This window comes from Panicum hallii, chromosome 6, assembly GCF_002211085.1.
Source record: "Panicum hallii strain FIL2 chromosome 6, PHallii_v3.1, whole genome shotgun sequence".
NCBI classification, from domain to species: domain Eukaryota; kingdom Viridiplantae; phylum Streptophyta; class Magnoliopsida; order Poales; family Poaceae; genus Panicum; species Panicum hallii.
The window spans coordinates 44,583,205-44,602,166 of record NC_038047.1 but is presented as its reverse complement, the minus strand read 5'-3'; the positions used below and the strand labels follow the sequence as shown (position 1 = coordinate 44,602,166).

Here is an 18,962-nt window from a genome sequence, read left to right as displayed (position 1 = left end):
GCAATCGAACATCTGATCCTGCATGGTGTCACTTATTTTCTTCTGAAACAGAGGTGGCAAGGCAGTCTTCTGAACATGAAACGAGAACAACGACAACGACGTGTCAGGCTGAGACGCCGGCCGGTGAGGCTCGATTCCTCCCGCGCGGTCTTCCTAATTGCCTTGCAGCAAGCTCCATTGCCTCATCAGGCAGCTGCATGAACAGAAGAAAACCATAAGAACACATGGATCGACAAGAGCTTATCTGCGTAATAGTAGTAGCAGCAGTAGCTTACAGCAGTTGACAGGGGCGAGGCTGCATCGTCCGGGCAGGCTGCTGATGATGCCCATGGTGCTGCAGGCGCACTCGTGCGACACGGCGCTCAGCGCGCCGCAGCAGTCGGCGCTGGGGTCCGGCGCCCCCGGCACCAGGTACGCGCGGCACGCCAGGAGCCGGTTCAGCTGCGGCACGCACTGCCCCAAGCCGCCGCCGCCCTGCGCCTCCGCCACGCCGGCGCCGAGCGCCACCACGACGAGGCACGCGGCGAGGAGGGACATGCCTGCTGGCGCCGCCATCGCTAGCTAGCTAGTTTCGGGGGCTTCCTGCTCTTCTGCTGCGGGCCTGGCCTGGTGGTACGGTGGCTTGCTGGACGTACGCTGACAGGTGCGGTGCTATTTGTAGCTGGGATGAGCAGTAGTGCGTGTGCAACGGCGGCGCAGGGCGGCGAGCTTTGCGTGGCTCACCTACGGCGCCCACCCGAGCAGGCGGCGCTTGCGCTTTGGAAGAGGGAGCGAGGCGAGGGCAGTCGTGTGAGCCAACCGAACACACGGCGGGGACGTTCTTGACCTCTGTCTGCTTGTGTTGCCGTTCGTTTTCGCGGGGGATTCTGGGGCCGAACGACGCGTGTGCATCGCCTGCTCATCGATCTCCTCTCGAGAAATTTTCGTAACCACCTTTTGAGTTCATCTCTCGGTCGACGCGGAACGGATCCGTCCGCCCAAAAACTTTTTTTACACGCACACACAAAACGATCGCGTCCTTAAAATCCACAAATACCGGTGAGCACCAGCATGCTGAAACCCGCGGTTCGAGCGCCGGTGGGCTGGCTGCACACAGAGAGCCGTTGCCATCCGTTGCCATCCGAGGTTTGCCGCGTCAAGAATCTCCACCGATCCCGACCGTCCCCGATCTGCTCTTCCTGTCCCGAGTCGCGTCGTGAAGAGGTGAAGGTCCGGCCGCCCCCCCGACCTGCTCCTCCTTTCCCGAGCCACTCCTTCCTCGACGCGCCAATATCCTAATCGCGTCTCCTCTCCTTCCTCGACGCGCCAAGATCCTCGCGCGCGTCTCCTCTCCTTCCTCGACGCGTCCCCGAGCCGCGCAAGAACCTTCGGCCGTCGACTGCTCCGCCCCAACCCGCGCCAAGGTACCAAGGTATAAAATCCTAGCTGTTGGTTTTGATCCAAATCTGCACTTTGATGTTTAATGCAATTTGTAGTCGTGTGCCATTTGTTTGAAATCACTGTGCACCTTTCTACTGTTGTTTGTTTGATCCAAGAACTCCATGTGCAGTCAACCCATAAGCTGTCTTGTGGGTATTTTCATTTTGTTGAACAAAAAGCATGCAGAAACCCTAGCCCTTGCTTTTGATCCAAATCTGCACAGTAGATAGATATGTGGTGTTTGATGCAGTTCCCTGCTCTTGGAACAATATGATCAGATATAGAAGATTAGCATATGTTAAATTAAAACTAGCCAGAGATATATGATGTTTGATTAGTTGTGTGCACTAGCTACATATATGTGATGTTTGATTATTTGTGTGCTCAGTAGATATGTGATGTTTGTTTATTTGTATTCACTAGCTAGACTGAAATTGTTTGAAACAACACAATGATCATCTCCTCTATGTTCAGTCAAATAAAATGCTGAAATTTGTGAATGTCCAGCATATAATCTCAACAGGCTGCTTTTAATTTACTTCAGTTTAATTAGTTCCATCAATCCATCTGTTCTTATGATGATCTTGTATCTGTTCCTTTTGTTTTGATGAGATACCTGGTATGTTTGTTTTGCAATGCATGGAAGTGTGATCATTTAGTTTTGCTAGGGTAGATGGCCTCTTTGATATTGTTCTTTTCACCTTTACACTTTAATAACATCAGGTGCACTGTCCCTGAGCTGCTCATCCCTCTCGGAGCCGCGGAGGCCACCAACTGCTCCTACTGTCCCCGAGCAGCACCAAGATCCCAAGGTATGAAATCATGATAACTGTTTCCTGCATATGTTTGATTAGTTGTGTGCACTCGCTAGAGATATGTGATGTTTGATTATTTGTGTGCACAGTAGATATGTGATGTTTGTTTATTTGTATTCACTAGCTACAGTGAAATTGTTTGAAAAAGCATAATGATCATTTCGGCCATGTTCAGTCAAACAAAATGCTAAAATTTGTGAATGTCGAGCATATAATCTCAACGTGCTGCTTTTAATTTTACATCAGTTTAATTAGTTCAATCTGTTCTTATGATGATCTGGTATCTATTCCATTTGTTTTGATGAGATATCTTGTATATTTGTTTTGCATTGCATGGAAGTGTGATCATTCAGTGGTGTGATCATTTAGTTTTGCTAGGGCGGACGGCCTCTTTGATATTGTTCTTTTCACCTTACACTCTAATAATATCAGGTGCACTGTCCCTGAGCTGCTCCTCCCTCTCGGAGCCGCGCCAAGAACCTTCAACCACCGACTGCTCCTTCCCCGAGCCGCACACCAAGATCCCAAGGTAAGAAATCATGATAACTGTTTCCTTCATATGTTTGATTAATTGTGTGCACTAGCTACAGATACGTGATGTTTGATTATTTGTGGGCACAGTAGATATGTGATGCTTGTTTATTTGTATTCACTAGCTACAGTGAAATTGTTTGAAATCATCTTGGCCATGTTCAGACAAACAAAATGAAGAAATTTGTGAATATCCAGCTTATTATCTCAACATGCTGCTTTTAATTTTACTTCAGTTTAATTAGTTCCATCTGTTCTTATGGTGATCTGGTATCTGTTCCATTTATTTTGATGAGATATCTGGTATATTTGTTTTGCAATGCATGGAAGTGTGATCATTTAGTTTTGCTAGGGCAGATGGCCTCTTTGATATTGTTCTTTTACCTTACACTCTAATAACATCAGGTGCACTGTCCCTGAAATTTGTGAATGTCCAGCATATAATCTCAACATGTTGCTTTTAATTTTACTTCAGTTTAATTAGTTCAATCTGTTGATTCCAATCACATATCTTTTGATTCCAGTCACCCGCTCGTGTTAGTCTCCATGTTTGTTTTTTTTATGTTTTGTTCTTTTCTTCGCTTTCTTTTATTGATTGCTGTGAAATTATTCGTAGGATTTTGGGCTTGGCTGAAGCAAAGTTCAGAGAAGAACTTAAGTCAATGGTAGTTTCTATAAAGCGTAGCAGAACGTGTATTGAGATCACAAACAACCCTGAAATTATTTATTTCATTGGCACTATACTACTGGCTGAATGTAGTTATGAAGCAACTCTTCCAGATGGATCTGTGGTTCCACAGGTTGTTGACCAGTTCATAGTAGTGGAGAAGGGAGCATTTGCTACATTTTATATCGACCGCAGTGCTGTAAACTACAATGTGAACATGATAAATGCTGTTCACTTTGGAGACCAAGAAGTTTCAATGTTTGCCAATGTCCGTGTAGCAGACTTCGATAAGCGTCAGAACATCTTCTTCCCAGGAGCCCGGGTGAAGTAAGTCTTACTCTAAAATCTATTCTCCTAAATATATTTTGAGTTTTGCTTGTTGTCTTACTCATTTTGAGTGGTTTATTTGTCCAGCCATAAGAAAGATCATTTTTTTCATGCTTGATTGATCCACCGAGAACGTAGGAGCACCTGTTTTTAATGAAGCTAAAGCGTTAGTCGGGATATGCTATCAGAGCCCTTAGAATCCATCTTTCGCTTACACTCTGAGCAGAATAAAGGCCAAATTGTTAGAGCTTAGTCAAGTGCCGGTGAGCTTAGTCAAGTGCCGGTGCAGACGTTTGAAGAGGTTTTGCACCAAGTGAAACTAAAGGGCTCAATGTGAGTTACTTATAAAATCCACGTGACAAAATCCACGTTGGCACCTAGAACTACTGCAATGTTTGAGGTCCAATGAGTCTTATGTAGTATATGCATTCAATATACTGTATTAGTAGCAGAAGGTTGCGCCATCGGTGAATTTTAGTGATTGTTAGTAATAAAATTTCATTTCTGACTTCTTAATTAGTTTAACTCTAACTGTCAATTGAGTTATGCATTAAAGTGCAAAATTTTGGTGATTGTTAAAAATAAAATCTAACTGTTCAGTCATAGTAGAGTCAAAATAATTCTGCCACGAGTTCTGATAATGTTTGATCATCTGCTGATGAGCAGTTTATCCCTATTATTCCAATTTCCTTTACTTAAAATTTGGTGTGCTAGTTTTAGTGTGGATGGATGATTACCTAGGGAAAAGAAGAGTTAAGTTACATTTTCCAAGAGCCGATGTGTGCTCCTCAAAGAGAAATCTGGTGTGCTAGTTTTGTATAGGGACAAGAAGAGTTTGATTTTGTAGCACATTTCGGATGACCACTGGCGTGGATTGCTTAGTCTTATAGCTGTACAAGTAGTAGTATTGCTATAATTCACCGATGGCTAACTCGTAAATTGTAGGAGTATGGCTTCGAAATTCTTAAAGTGAATGGTGCATTGTACAGCCTGCTCTTTTAAGTTAACTGCTGAACTTTTAAATTTGATGTTATATAAAATTATACTGTATGTTTGGTACGAAAAATGCATGTCATAGTTTTATGGATGTTCTGAATGTTCTTGACTGGTTTTATGGATGGATTGATGGTCGCATCAAACAGAGGTGTGGTGAATTTATTTTGATAGAGTCAGACTAGTTTTAGGAAACAGTATGACCTGGTTTGCCTATATATACTAGTACAGTTTAACTACATTATATCGTTGATTTGCTTATCTAGTAGACCATCGATAATTTTTCCAGAAACAATAGTTTGCTAGCCCTTTAGCTCCAACTACTACCACTAGTTATCATGATGTTTGGTGCTACTGCAGTGAGCAGGCATGGACGGTGAATCTTCTTGTAGTAGTGCTATATCAATCAAGCCCTTTTTAAAAGTTTTTTAGTTGCTAATCCTTAGTTTGACCCATTGATATGATAAATGCAATCTTTTACTAGTTCAACATCTGTTAGCATCTCAAATCTGTTTGTATTAACTGTTTGATAAATGCAATCTTTTATTAGCTCTGCAATTTTCAGTAACCTAACAAGTTGCAAGTTCACATCACCCCTAACCGGCAATTTTTTTCTCCAATTTTTTTTCCTTCGGTGGTATATCTGGCAGGTTCTGTTGTAAGTTCACATCACCCCTAACCTGGTTTGCTTCTCCTTGCTGAAAAGTTTTTGATTTTGCTGAGACCTGTGTTGAACTGACTAGAACAGCACAATCCAAAATAGGTATCGTAGAGTTCCAGCAGAAGGCTAGATTTTTTTGGCTAATTTCTTCTTTGATTTATATGGTTGATAGCATGATTGAAGCTCAAGCTTTGCTTGCTCATTTAGTTTGTACAATCTTTACATTGAGGAGCATGTACTCGTATTTGTGAATTCATCTATGATGTGGTCTCGATATAATTAACTTGTGCTGGATATTTACACTCTTGCTTTATGTGCAACCTTCTGCTGCTGACATGGCTGAATTATTTCACAAGTTTCTTTATGTTAACATTGCAGTGCGCTTGGTGGAAGCATTGAATCAACATGGCAGTTTACCAGTCCTTTTGATGCTCCCCACATATGTTCTTTGTATGCATGCAAGTGAGCAAGTACGTGTGAGTGTGACTATGAATTCTGAAAAATTGTAGCCCTTCTCAATATTTTAACCTCTTTTGCAGTCATGGACAACTTGTGAGTGTAAGAAGTTGTAAGAACCTATATATGAACAAGATCCTTTGTTTTTTTAAAATGTGTAAGGTTGCAGCAAAGCATTGTCTAAGTTTTGTAATTGTGCACTTCTGGTTAAGATCTGCATTTTTCCAGATTTGTTTTTTGTTTTTTTTTTCTGATTTTCTGAGCATATTTTTGTATCTAGGGATTTCTATCCTCCAAACTGCCGCAGGGAATAAACCCTGGGCGGGGTTTTCCTTCCCATGGAACTTAAAGGATATCTTCCGATAGCATCTGCAGCGAATATCCCCTTAACGGTTTACGGTTCCAGTCCCTGGTATCCTTCCCTTCGCTGCCAAGCCAGGCCATACGTTTTATATGACCATACGGTTCCTCGTTTCCAAATTGCCCATGCAAAACCTGCAAACAGTAACAGACTGGAAGTCTTGAGGAGCTGTGAATTTGTTTGCTAGCCAATTACAAATTACTCCATAAGGGTAAATTGGAGTTGTCTGATAAGTGATTTAATGTAATGACACGTCATTTATTCTTATTTGTTGTATCATAGTATATCATTCCTCTTAATTTGTGGAATAAAAAGAAGAATAGTATAATAATAAAAACTCGTACAACGATGAGCAAGTGATCTCTTAGTTCTTAATTTTAGCTTATGAGATAGTTGCTTCACGCCTCATTCTCTCTTCTTCCCCTCTTTCCTCCACATCATAAAAAATTAAAATTCTACGTAGAACTGCATGAAATAAGATACTATCATGTAGCAATGTACTTACCCTGAACCCTAAATCAGCTAGGCCCAAGATGCTGGGAACCCTTCCCAGCCAAAAATATACCGACGGCAGCTCCACGCGAACCTTGCAAGGGAGCGCCCAAACAAAATACGATCTGCGGATTCTACCAGCTACGAAGACAGCAAGTTTTTCTTCCTTTTCCACCCCCTACGCTTGAGGACTCCCGCGGCTTGTAGCTTGTTGTGGCATATTTGCCATAGAAAGATTTTGATCTTCAATGGTATCTTGCACTTCCAAATAGCATTAGCGTCCTTGCTATGCACCCCTGTCGGTGATGAATCTGTACATGGATTTAGTGGTGAAAAGTTTGGATTTGTCTAATACCCACTCTGGCTCCCCTTGATGGATGTGCTGGTCTTGCAGAATCAACAGCAGAATCAATTTCTTACTACACGCGCACACTTAGACAAAAGCACGGAGAAAAAGAGAAATTGTCCTTCTCACCTCTTGAAGCCTTCCCTGCACAGCGGCACAGACGCAGATAGCTTGCTTCCTCGTCTCCGTCCTTCCTTGCACAGGGGCAACACCGACCTGACTTCTTGCCAACACCTTGGTCTCTTCTCCCCGGACGCAGTTCCTCGTCCTCCTCCTCTGTTCGGTGACCCGGTGCGGTGGAGTTGGGGTGCGAAGAAGGCTTCGCGGTAGAGTTAGGGCGGCGGCGGTGAAGGCGAGAGCAGTTTTTCATTTGAAGCCGGGAGCGAGAGCAGTTGGGCAAAGGCGTCGCAGTTGGCCTGGCCTGGTGGGTGGGACTGGACCGAATTGGCTTTTGTGGGCCGGAGGGTATAATCCATATCTGTTATGGGGCGGCGCCTTATCCACAGAGCCGCAATAAAAGCCGCGCTGCTCCAGAGAGTACTAGGATTTTTTTTTGAACAGGAGAGTTTATACTACTGACTCGATCTCGCCTTATCCATATTCATTGCAGTTTGTTTCTAAGTTTGCTGGTGACCAGCCTATCAACGCGTGCTCTCGTACGGGCTAACTAGAATTAATATAAAAATAAAAATTATAGCTAATAATTATAGTTATCTATCTTACGTCTTTTCTTATCTATTAAATATTCTAACATATATGGAGGTGTGATGCAAAATAAAATCTATTGCAACTAGATAATGATAAATATATGATGCAAAATAAAATCTATTGTAACTAGATAATGATAAATATGTATTTTAGAGTATGTGTTTGATATATATTTATTTGAACCATTTGTTTGTCAATTGGTATTTTTAATCTCTTCCACCGTATATGAATACATGGTAACACATATCGTGAGCAGTATTTTTATACAAAAAATAATATAAATAATATACTAATAATGATAGAAATAGTAATTTAGATTTAGATTTAGGGTTTATTAATGATATAATTGGATAATTTACATGCAAATTTAGAGGGTTATTTGCATTATTTTTATAATAGCATAAAGTGGGTAATTTACACGAAGATTAGGGGTTTACTTTATTTTTTTTTATGGCAGAGGTGGGTAATTTAGATACATATTTAGGGGGTTACTTTAGTCTATTTTTATAATAGCAGAGGTGGGTAATTTATTAGAAAAGATAAAATATCCAATGACTATTATGGTTACATATGTTGGATTGATGGTCGGATGTTTCTGATTTTTATAAGAATTTCTAGGATTTCTCTATTTTTTAGATATTTTTTTAGATAAAGTGTCCACGTAGGATCCTAGATGACTTCACGTGGAGTTTCAAAAGGAGACTCCAATTAGTAATATAGTATAAGATTACTAGTTCCCATCTTCATTCTTTCCTCTGGCACTTTTTTGCTTTTTAAAAATGGTTTACATTGCTTCGTACACAGATAACCAGTGTTTATGCATTTATAGCAAATATTTTCTATATTTCCTTTGCTAGTTTCTTTGTCACTTTTTTTTCCTACGCATCTAAGCTGCACTTTTGCACTTTAATTTCTATGACATTTATATATTTCTTAAAGATAAGATGGGATGGGAGTCTAACCTCTATTGATGAAGATATATTAATTAATAAAGTTATCGCTATTTTTGTTACCGGTTTGTCACTGAATAAAAAGCAAGCATCGCACTTGAGTTTTTTCCGATGAATAAGTGATGGCCCATGCGACCGGCATCTTTGGAGCTTTTGTGCTTTTGCCAATTAGGGTGCAAATTGCCCCACTTTATAGACCAAATAATCTGGCCGGCGTCATATGTTTGATGCACAAACAGCTAGCATCCATCATCCATGCATGCGCATCAGAACGACAGCCTTTACTGTCAAACAAATAGGCGATGCAAAGCTATCGTCTTTATTTATTTATTTATTTATTTATTTATTCTGAGGCCAAGATGACATCTTAATTTATTGGCATCCTGTTACTTTCTTGATATTTCGCAGCTACACTGCTCTGTTCTTGGGAAATCCAACGGCGCAGCGGCGTATAATACTACCATACCATTTAGTATTATGTAGTATAGAAAAAATTCAATCGCCAGGTAAAATTATCATTAGTAATTTAATATAAATTGAGAAGATTTTTGGAATTTTTTTCATTTGAACCCTCCCCCTCGTGCATCTGGCGCCGATCGCATCCGCCACCGCCCAACCCGACGGCGAGTTCGTCGTGCTCCATGTCCAACCGCCGCCCAACATCGCTGCGGGGCTCAACCCGGCGCCCATCCCCTTCGGCGGACCCAGTAAGCAAGCCGAATTTCGTCTCGCTCGACCCTCGTGCTCGTTGCGGTAGCTCTTGCCCGCCCGTCTGGTCCGTGCTTGACTGGTGTTCCTGGGCGGGTGGATTGATCAGGCGGGTTGGAGGTGCCGGCGTTCACGCAGGCCATCCTGGAGCACGCCCTCGAGATTTGCTCCGAGAAAAATGTAAGGGGACGGCAGCAACAGGTTCTGTGCTAGTAATTCCGAATGTTCGTGTTTGCTGATTGGGAATTGTCTCTTGAAGGTGGAGGTGAAGACGGAGGTGACCGTGGGTGATCCCAAGGAGAAGATCTGCGAGGTGTCGGCCAACCGCAATGGCGATCTGCTCGTCATGGGGTGCCGAGCCATTGGGCCGCTCAAGAGGTATACATACAGATCCTTGGCTTGTGCTTTGCTTAGCTAGCCAAAATTGCTGCTGATTTCGATGCTGTCCTGCCTTTGGAAGTGGGAACAGACTAATTAGTTTTCAGTACATTGGAGTATACTCCGTAGATGCATCAGAAGGCAACATTGACTTAAGTAGATACATGATATTTGTCACCTTAAGTCCTTAAGCTACAACATTGAATAAAGACTTGGCTAGATAACCTGCTGAGGAAAATGTTTGTGGGCATCCAAATGACAAATATAAAAGGAGCAAGATAAATCATTTCAAGTTCCATAGTGATTTGCATGAATTGCTAGCTTCCTAACGATTCACTGGTAAGTTACCAAGTACTTAGATTTGACCCTTTTTTCTGTTAATCCGATCAAGCCTGCTGAGAGCCGTTGCTAATGATGCAAGGCTTCAAGTCGCACAATGTGAACTGCAAGGAAATTATGGTTTAACTTGATTTCCTCATCAGTAGATGAAAATGTCAGACTGTTTATCCATGTTCAACTGTAGAAATTTTGTTGGTATGCCTATCATCACTGATATTGATGCTGGAACATAATTTCGTTTTATTATGAATTAGGAGATATTTCCCATGTTCAACGAGTTATATTTATGCTTAGCATGCTTCTGTGTATATCATGTAAACATAACATCAAAGAGAGTGAAGCACCCTCCTCGTTTGTGCAATGGCGCCGCTATCTGCTAGGATGTCGGTCTGGAAACCTACCAGGTATCGCTGTATGCTGCAGTTAGCATTTAGCAGTGGGTACATCCATTTAGCTGCATTGGCTTTTTTTTTTTACGGCGCACAATACTACCGCGTAGTAGAGAGAAGATCTAACCGTCCGTTAGAAGGGGTAAAAGAGATAAATTCAGGAGACTTTTTTTTTTCATTTTAGCCCCCTTCCCCATCGTGCATCTGCATCTGGCTGCCCGTCATTCACTCGTCATCCGCCCGTCATCCAGGCCGCCGCCTCTCTCTCTCTCTGTTCGATCGTTTCAATCCCGACGGACGCCGGGCGCCGTCGTGCCTGCCCACCCTTCACGCGGAGGACCTCCTCACGCACGCCGCCGCCGCTTGCCTCCTCCTCGTGCCCGCCTGTACAAGCGCCTCCTCCTCGCGGCCGCTGCGTCTGGTGACCTCTTCGGCGGCGGCCTGCACAGGTGCCGCCAGTCCTTGCCGCGCGCGGGTGCGGGCGACGCCGGGGCGCCACCTCCTCCCCTTGCCATCCTGCGCCGGGCGTCCTCGCGGGCGCCAGCCTTACCGTGCACGCGGTCGTGGGCGCGCCGCCGACGGCCGGCCCTTGCTGCGCTCGCGCCTTCGGTTGCAGTGCAGGGCCTTGGGCTGTTGCAACGCGTAGTCCCATCTGGTCAAGACTAACTTTACCGGTGTCCTCTAAATCTCACCTCCCAAAGCAATATTATATCCTCCTTGCATCCTCTATATCAAAATTCTCTCCACCAACACTCCCTATATTATATCTTTTATACCTCACAGTATAATTTTTAATAGTTATATCTGAAACAAACTCCAACGTACTCTTCCCTTCCCTCCAACCAACTGAACGGTAGTTGCCGTCGGAGAGAGAAACCAGAGAGGATGGAGGAGTTCGGGACGTCCTCTGCATTTGGGGAGCACAGGCACCGTCCTTTAATTTACGGAACTTTTTACGGGGTACTGATGCAGCGTTTACAGGACCCAATCATCCTCTATAATAGTCTAAGGTTAAGCTTTTTTTGTATTCGCTAATGTCAGTTCACGTCGTCCCCAATTTCAGAGAAGTCTCCATAATTGCATCGAACTAGTTAATGTGTCCAGGATAGCATGAGTTGCAGATTTGTTGCTAGTGCATCTTTACATGGTTCCCTGAGGTAGAGTTTAGCACTTGCTGTATATGTTGGATTCGTACTCTGATTTCAGGCTTCCTTGTTTCTCATCTTTTCATAGTTATCTGTTGTCTATTGTTAGAAATTATTTTTGTGCAAATTTATTTGATTCAAATCTTCGATTAAATCTGATTGCTGTTCGCATGGGGAAGCGCTGACAGAAGCATACGGCAAAACCGCATGCTAAATTGCTTCTGTTGATCACATCTTCCTGAGCAGAAACATGGTTACGACGCATGTTTTTTTGCAGAGTGGCTGCATTTTCTTATAAACTATGAATTGAAATGATGGAGGTAGTACAAATAGTTGTGTGCCACTGTATTTGAAATTAAAATTATTCTTTTTTAGCATATAGCATATAAAATTATTCTGGGTAGGGAAAAGATAATTAATCAAGAACTAGTGCGTTGCTTTTCTGAGTTTTCTCCCATGCATCCTTTACTGATTAAATCTTGGAATGACATTCGTTTTTATTTTTTTGTCATTCGTGCAGGGTACTGAATGGAGGCGAACGGGTGCGTTAGCTTGGAGGAAATTGAGGAATATAACTATATGGCAAATCAGACCTTTAAAACGGAGAAAGAATTCTACATGTTTTACAATGGTTATGCATTCCATAAAGGATTCAGTGTCAGAAAGGACAGGATTTGGTACAAGCCTAGCACCAAGGAGGTGACATGGAGGAGATTTGTGTGCTCATTTGAAGGATACAGAATGGAGAAGCACTTGAAAGGACGGATCAGAAAAGATAGCCACGTGCTCTGACCCAATGCGGATGTAACGCGAGGCTTGATGTGCAGAGGAGTGCAATCAGTGGCATATGGTATGTGACTGATTTTGTGGATGTGCATACACATCCCTTTGCTAAACCAGAGCATGCTTTTGTTTTGCGGTCGCACCGAGAGCTTAATGATCCTTAGAAAGCGGAGGCAGTCGAGCTGGGGCTTGGTGGGCTTTATCCATGCCAGATCATGGACATTATGGAGACTAGCAACGGTGGTTCGGGAGAGACTGGATTTCTTTCGCAGGATTTGTACAATTTTTTTTCGAGGCGGAAGAAGGGAAAGGTACGAGGGAATAATGCGGAATTCGTGATGATCATATGCGTCAGATGGAAGAGAAAGATCCAGAGTTTTTTTTAAGTATAGTCTGGATGCAGAAGGGAGGCTTAAGAATCTTTTCTGGTCGGATGCACAGTCTCATATGGATTATGGTGTTTTTGGAGATGTCATGGTATTCGACTGAACCGGTACAATCTTCCATTTGTCCCTTTCATCGGAGTTAACCATCATCGGAGTATGATTGTATTCGGTTGCGGTATATTATCGGATGAGACTATTGTATCCTATGCGTGGCTTCTTGAGGTATTTTTGGAGGCGATGCACCAGCAGCATCCAAGATCCTTAATCACAGATGGTTATGCAAAAATGGCTAGAGCAATTGAGATCGTCATGCCTGCTGCAGATCACAGATTGTATAGCTGGCACATAGAGCAGAACATGCTGAAACGATTCCGTTGTGCGAAGCTCAGCGATTTCAGAAAGTTCATATACTATGCAATGGAGGAAGGTGTATTTGATAGGCTTTGGAAAGATTTTAGAGCTACACATAATATCAAAGAAGATAATTTATGGGTAAAATGATGTATGAGCTAAGGAGGAAGTGGGCAGCGACGTTCACAAGAGGGAGGCATTTCTTGGGCATGCAAAGCAATCAGAGGAGCGAGAGTCTGAACTCGAGGCTTCACAATCATTTAGACCGGTAGATGTCCCTGGTTGATTTAGTGGAACATTATGAGTATAAATACACAGATATGGCCAGAAAAATCTTATAATCAAATAGACAGCGAGGGATTAAATAATCACGTCCCGCCGGATTGAAGCAGCACTTCAAGATGCAAGAATCAGGCGTGCCAACGCAAGCAAAAGTTCATAATACTAGTCATCCACTGTAAGTATACTTTTACATCTCATTACAACAACCATATTTATGAATTCCTGCAAAGTTTGAATAGACAAAATTAGAGGGCAAAAAAATCACAGCCTCGACATGTGCAGACTACACCAAACACCAGTATGTTTGAGCCGCCAAGCCAGTTGAAGAAGGAAAACAACTCAAGAGGCCATGTCAGTCTTCTTTTCACCATAATACCTTGTTAAAGAAATCCCAATTCTTGCAGATAACTTCGGTTACAGAAAATAATAATCAACTACTGAATAATGTTAAATTTCTCTTCAGTGCAATGATTAATTTAATTATTGGAATGAAGTACAATAAACACTTTGGAGTCCTGCAATCCAATGGAGGATGCTCCTTTGGGCTAGTAAATCTCTTGCATGGCACCTATCGAAAAAAATCATCATTATTGTTGGACATAACATAAATTCATAATCTACTATTCTGAATCAGAAAACAGTCAAAATTGGACGGTTTTGCTTTCCCTCCAAATGACCAACATAGTAGATAAGGTAGTACCGCTAAGGAAGCTTTCTTTTTCTTCACAAATATAAGATGTGATTCAAAATCTTTTTATAATGCAGGGAACATGTAAATGCTCACAGAAAATACTAGTCGAGATAACGAATGGGTTCAGTCAAGATCAGAAGGATGCCATTACTGCAGCAGGTTTTGGTTCTTTACTAAAGTTGAAAGAACTAGAGATTAGAAGAGACCTATGCAAGGACATTGCCTGCTGTTTCGACCTTGACACTGAAGAGTTCATCATAAATGGAAAGAGGCTCAAGTTGAGTATGAAAGATGGTCAGCATATACTGGGCCTTCCATCCCAAGGCGATAAAATAAAGGAACCTCCACAAAAGCATGTTCCTGGTCTGTTCCAAAAATACACATGGAAAGATGATACTAAAATATCTTCAAAATCGTTGAGGGAATTTTTCAACAAAAACAGCTCATATGGTGATGACTTCATTCGCATATTTGTTCTGTACACCATTGGTTTCTACTTGTGCCCAACACTACAGCCATATGTCAAGTAGGATTATCTTGGCCTTATTGAAAACGTGGAAAGTATCAAGAACCTCAACTGGACCAGCCTCGCTTTCAATTTCTTGATCGCAAGCATAAGGGAATACAGAGTGGCAAAGGCAGCAAATCTTAAAGGGAACCTAGTTCTTTTGCAGGTATGCCAACAGATACATACTGATCATAACAGAATTGTTTATCTAAATTCAGCTAGGGCAACAAGGAGAGAGAAGATACCCAAGATATTGTGATCCCTGATGAACCACTTCCGACGGATAGCACCTCACAAGGTACATACTTTATGAGCCTTAGTCTTTTCCTACATAATGTGGTGTCACTCACTCACATTTTCCAGCAGCCTATTTGTGCAATGCAGATGACATGGCCACTATTCAGTACATTGTTTCAGCATCAGAGAAAAAAGAATTAGTTCATATTGATACTTACAGTGCAACAAAAAAAGATCTACAATGCCTGCTAGAGAGTTCTATGTACCTGAGCGATGCGGCAAGTACAACTTCACATAACATTTTTCTATTACTACAATGTTGTCTAACGCTGTATAATTTTGTATTACAGGTTATAAATGCATACATTCGTATCCTAAAAGCACAACCTAGTATCCAAGCAAGACAGGATGGAGATGCTTACCTAGAGACAACATACTTCTCAACCATGATACGTGATGATAGCACCACTAAATTACGAGATCAAAATGAAAAAAGCTTTCGGGTAGTTCGTACATTAACTTATCTCCAGCACGATATGGTACGGATTCCATCATATTAATGCTTCCTAAATTTTAGTAAACATCAAAAAATTGTAACTAACCAAATTTTCAGGTCGTCTTTCCAATTAATATTAAGAACAATCATTGGTATCTGGCGGTGCTCAATGGAAGCATGCTTTTAAACAGGTACTTGACTCAATGGGTTCCAGCAGCCGTCGTCCTGAACTAGACCAACTGGTAGGTGACTAATCTACTGCCAATGCTTACTAGCATACTAAAAAAACTTTTGCTCAACTGTTAATTATTTCAATGTTCTCAGTTGAAAGGGCTGCACAACCGTATAAACCATCTAGCGTACCTAAAGATGAAGACACAAACAAAGTGGAAGGATGTCAAGCTCAAAGAGTGGCGTGTCGTCGAATGCATCAACAGGAGAATGCAGACCGACGGGTAGGCTACACATATTGAATTCGGCAAACAAATCAGATGTCACACTGCTATTTCCTAACTTTGTAGATAAAAACTATTCTCACAGCTCATCGTGTGGGCTATTCGTGCTGAAATTCATGAAGCTTTGGGCAGGAAGTAGGTTGTCCAGCATATTCACCCAGGTACTTTGCAATGTTCAAATATCCTGTACCAGTCTATGCCCCATCTTACACTACAAATTAACCACTATTTCTATTGGTAATGCGCAGAAGGACATGACTAATTTTAGGCTCAAACTAGCGGTCACATTGGTCGACTATCCGTGGAACAAGGTGAAAGGGAGTCCTGGCTACAAATCTACGGATGTCGACGAAGCCATAGAAAAATAGATTTAATTTCAAGTTTCAGTTTATTTCACTGAGCTAATTAAGGATAATATCTAAGGATATCCTTAAAGTTGAATGATGAAAAAGGAGGCTTACCTTTATTCTTACAAGTCCAGCAATCTTTATAATGTCACAGTTCATCTAGTCATCGAGAATCTTGCTCACATGCAAAACCAGCAAGTGCAATATCAGATAAGTTCCCTACAGCTATCCCAAACAAATGAAATTCTAAAATATTAGCCAATCAGCCTGCAGGAGTAGATCATGCAACATGTAAATGCCATACTAACAGCCTACCCTCTGCTACATGCTCGAATAAATTTTCATGCGCATTTATAAGCTCAACTAATTTCTCGTGAACTACATCATCGCTTCTATTATTACTGAAAATCCAAAGAAATATCCAATCATCACATTTTCTCTGATCAAGCTTAGACAAACAATATTGTCACAAAATAAATCCAAAAATAAGCAGCACCTTGCAACAAGTTAAAATCTTTAGCAATTTACTACCTCTAAACAAATAGGAACCCGAGAGTCACAAAATTGTTTGATACTTACCAAAAGTAGCTACTAGTCACAAGGCAATCACTCATAACACAATGCAAATCACATAGTAACTGATGGTATTGATCCCCTTTTCCCCATCAGGTAGCAATAATTCATCGTGACCGCTCTAAAGAACAACAATTCATCATGGCAACCACCAACAGTGCCAAGGCTAGAATGCTAAATCCACTCCTATACAATTATCAGGATCCACACATGCTGTGCATGATCACTCAATCAGCATGCCTACATAAAGGGATATGCATGAGAGAAAAGAAAACGACCAACCAATTATCTGTACCCTGTATTTCTGCACCTTAAATAGTAGCATGCCTGCTCAATTATCTGTCTCCACGATCGATTTTATAAGACCTAAAAAAAGAAGACCGCAGAGCAGAGGAAGGCAGCCTGGCATGAGAGAGGTGAGAGGCACACAGCACAGATCATACATAACCCTAACGAGGTGAAGTCGCTAGCAAGTAAACAAGAGAAGCGACGTAACAAAGACATGATCCACAAAGAATTGCAGTGTGGATTTAGTTCAATTGTGTGCGGGCGTAGCAGTAAACCCCAATTCCCAACCCCAAGATTCCAAGATGGAGAAAAGACGGCGTTCGAAGCAGAGGCCTTTACCTTGCGGGGTCGAACGGTTGGAGAAGAGGAGAGGAAGACGACGGGGAAGCAGAGGCTTGTGAGCAGGCGGGGTCCAATGCCTCTCCCGCTGCTGCTCGCCGCGGTGGCGGAGGAGGAAGCGACAGCGTGGTGGCGCGCGCGCACGTGGCCGCGATCGACCCGTCGAGGGGGCCAGCGCCGCCGCTCCACCTGCAGCTTGCCGCGGTGGCGTAGGAGGAATGGACGTCGTGGCGGCGCACGCTCTCGCCGGCGGCGCGGAACTCGCGGTACGACGCCTGCGCGAGCCGTGGATTGGGGCCCCGGATCTGGATCTCGCACTCACCCTCACCCTCACTCGGCGGCGAGAGGCGGCGGCGTGCGGGGCTGACTTCACGGATCCGCGAGCCGAGCGCCGCCATTCCCGCCGGAGGCCACGGGTCGCGGGGGTCGCCGCCTCCAAGGAGTTGACGGCCGAGCGAGGCCTGATGCCATTCCCCTGTGGCGAGCTGCGGGGCGTGCGCAGGCCGACTCCCCAGCGGAGCCGAGCCGCTGCCTACCATCCTCCCATGGGTTTGCGTCAGGTGCGAGATGCGCCGCCTCCCCGGCGGCGAGCGACAGACGGGGGGCCGATCCGCCACGGATCCCTTCTCCGCGGCGAGCGTCGGCCGTGGGGCTGAGCCATTGCCCGCCCTCCTCCCAGGGGCCGAGCTTAGGGCGTGGCACGAGTCGCCTCCACGGCGGGTAGCGAAGGACTCCTCGCCGGCCACGAAAACCCTAGGCGCCGAGCCAAACAGTCTGCGAAGTACTCGTAGAGAAGAAATGAAAGAAAAGAAAGATAAAAGAAAATTAAAATAAATGAATGTGTATCTATAATCATCTTCCCATATTACCTCTGTGCTACCCTATACTACCTACCTGTCCTAGCTCATACTATTAATCAATATTTCAATGGTATAAAAAATCTGTACCGTCCGATCTTTATATACGAGTTCTTTTCAGATAATAGTATATGGTTGTATTGTGCGCCGTAAAAGCCCTCTTCTTTTTTCTCAAGTTTGTCAGTCAGTTGTCTGTAAACCCTATATGATAGTCATTCAAGACTCTGGTTAATGTTACCTCTTCACATTTCTTTGACTACAATTCTTCATTCAAGACTCTGGTTAATATTACCTTTTCACATTTCTTTGACTATAATTCTTTTTGCTATCCCATTTGTATATAAAATTAAAGCTTTGAACTCTAAATTGATTCCTTTGTACAGGATGTTCTTGGGCAGTGTGAGCAACTACTCCATCAACCATGTGGGTTGCCCTGTTGTTGTGATCAGGGGGACTTGAGGCCTTGAGCAACCCTCGATCAACATTCTTTGGTGCACTTCAATTAAAGTGTTTTGTGGTTGCTATTGTGCCATGGTGCCATTTTTAATCCTGTACAATATTGCACATTTCACAGTCCGGTGCAGAGGGATGAGGGTTGTTCTATGATCTCCGTTTGTAAAGAAAATTGTGTATTGCTTCCGTAATCGTGGAAATAAGCCTGCGATGTGGCACATTGTTCTGTAT

The 18,962-nt window shown here is 43.0% G+C and overlaps 4 protein-coding genes and 1 long non-coding RNA gene across 20 annotated transcripts; 3 read left to right on the top strand and 2 right to left on the bottom strand.

Annotated features, from left to right (window-relative positions):
• Positions 1–185: 185 nt before the first annotated feature.
• On the bottom strand, positions 186–555 carry LOC112898388 (non-specific lipid-transfer protein C4-like). The gene is made up of 2 exons (XM_025966711.1): positions 276–555; positions 186–193 (listed from the first exon to the last, which is right to left on the bottom strand). Exons 1-2 carry the CDS (start codon positions 553–555, stop codon positions 186–188), a joined length of 288 nt encoding a protein of 95 aa, XP_025822496.1.
• An 8,754-nt stretch (positions 556–9,309) lies between these two features.
• On the top strand, positions 9,310–10,384 carry LOC112898387 (the record flags this gene model as incomplete). Its single annotated transcript, XM_025966710.1, has 4 exons — positions 9,310–9,433; positions 9,544–9,614; positions 9,694–9,812; positions 10,336–10,384. Coding segments are annotated over 4 exons (363 nt in total), but the record flags the coding sequence as incomplete, so codon positions are not given.
• Positions 10,385–10,762: 378 nt separating this feature from the next.
• LOC112898585 lies at positions 10,763–14,481 on the top strand. Its single transcript, XR_003229870.1, has 3 exons — positions 10,763–13,662; positions 13,770–13,838; positions 14,253–14,481. It is a non-coding gene; the product is annotated as an uncharacterized LOC112898585 (long non-coding RNA).
• On the bottom strand, positions 13,631–18,438 carry LOC112898584. 11 transcript variants are annotated; one of them, XR_003229863.1, is made up of 3 exons: positions 17,422–18,415; positions 14,932–15,053; positions 13,631–14,055 (listed from the first exon to the last, which is right to left on the bottom strand). XR_003229863.1 is itself a non-coding variant. In XM_025966927.1 (3 exons), exons 1-2 carry the CDS (start codon positions 17,958–17,960, stop codon positions 16,377–16,379), a joined length of 558 nt encoding a protein of 185 aa, XP_025822712.1. In that variant the 5' UTR covers positions 17,961–18,365; the 3' UTR covers positions 13,631–14,543; positions 16,336–16,376. The 11 variants fall into 11 exon arrangements, 4 of the variants coding, with proteins under 4 accessions (XP_025822712.1, XP_025822713.1, XP_025822710.1 ...); XR_003229866.1 differs by adding an exon at positions 16,336–17,160 and having other exon boundaries at positions 13,631–15,053; positions 17,422–18,348; XM_025966927.1 differs by lacking the exon at positions 14,932–15,053 and adding an exon at positions 16,336–16,395 and having other exon boundaries at positions 13,631–14,543; positions 17,422–18,365.
• Positions 14,766–16,324, top strand: LOC112898582. Of its 6 annotated transcripts, none has more exons than XM_025966921.1 (6): positions 14,766–14,984; positions 15,053–15,462; positions 15,611–15,661; positions 15,744–15,874; positions 15,960–16,035; positions 16,123–16,312. In XM_025966921.1, the coding sequence occupies exons 2-6, from the start codon at positions 15,076–15,078 to the stop codon at positions 16,240–16,242; spliced, it is 765 nt and encodes a 254-aa protein (XP_025822706.1). In that variant the 5' UTR covers positions 14,766–14,984; positions 15,053–15,075; the 3' UTR covers positions 16,243–16,312. The 6 variants fall into 6 exon arrangements, 3 of the variants coding, with proteins under 3 accessions (XP_025822706.1, XP_025822708.1, XP_025822707.1); XM_025966923.1 differs by having other exon boundaries at positions 14,978–15,201; positions 15,274–15,462; positions 16,123–16,314; XM_025966922.1 differs by lacking the exon at positions 14,766–14,984 and having other exon boundaries at positions 15,071–15,462; positions 16,123–16,315.
• Positions 18,439–18,962: the final 524 nt, after the last annotated feature.

Coding starts and splice junctions, on each gene's coding strand:
- LOC112898388 (XM_025966711.1), bottom strand. CDS start 555: ATGGCGGCGCCAGCAGGCATGTCCCTCCTCGCCGCGTGCCTCGTCGTG.
- LOC112898584 (XM_025966924.1), bottom strand. CDS start 17,960: ATGGTAGGCAGCGGCTCGGCTCCGCTGGGGAGTCGGCCTGCGCACGCC. Junction 14,056..17,421: donor CAACCGTTCGACCCCGCAAG/GTAAAGGCCTCT, acceptor TTTTTTCGATAG/GTGCCATGCAAGAGATTTAC.
- LOC112898582 (XM_025966922.1), top strand. CDS start 15,076: ATGGCCACTATTCAGTACATTGTTTCAGCATCAGAGAAAAAAGAATTA. Junction 15,463..15,610: donor CTTATCTCCAGCACGATATG/GTACGGATTCCA, acceptor GCTTTTAAACAG/GTACTTGACTCAATGGGTTC. Junction 15,875..15,959: donor AGGAGAATGCAGACCGACGG/GTAGGCTACACA, acceptor CTATTCTCACAG/CTCATCGTGTGGGCTATTCG.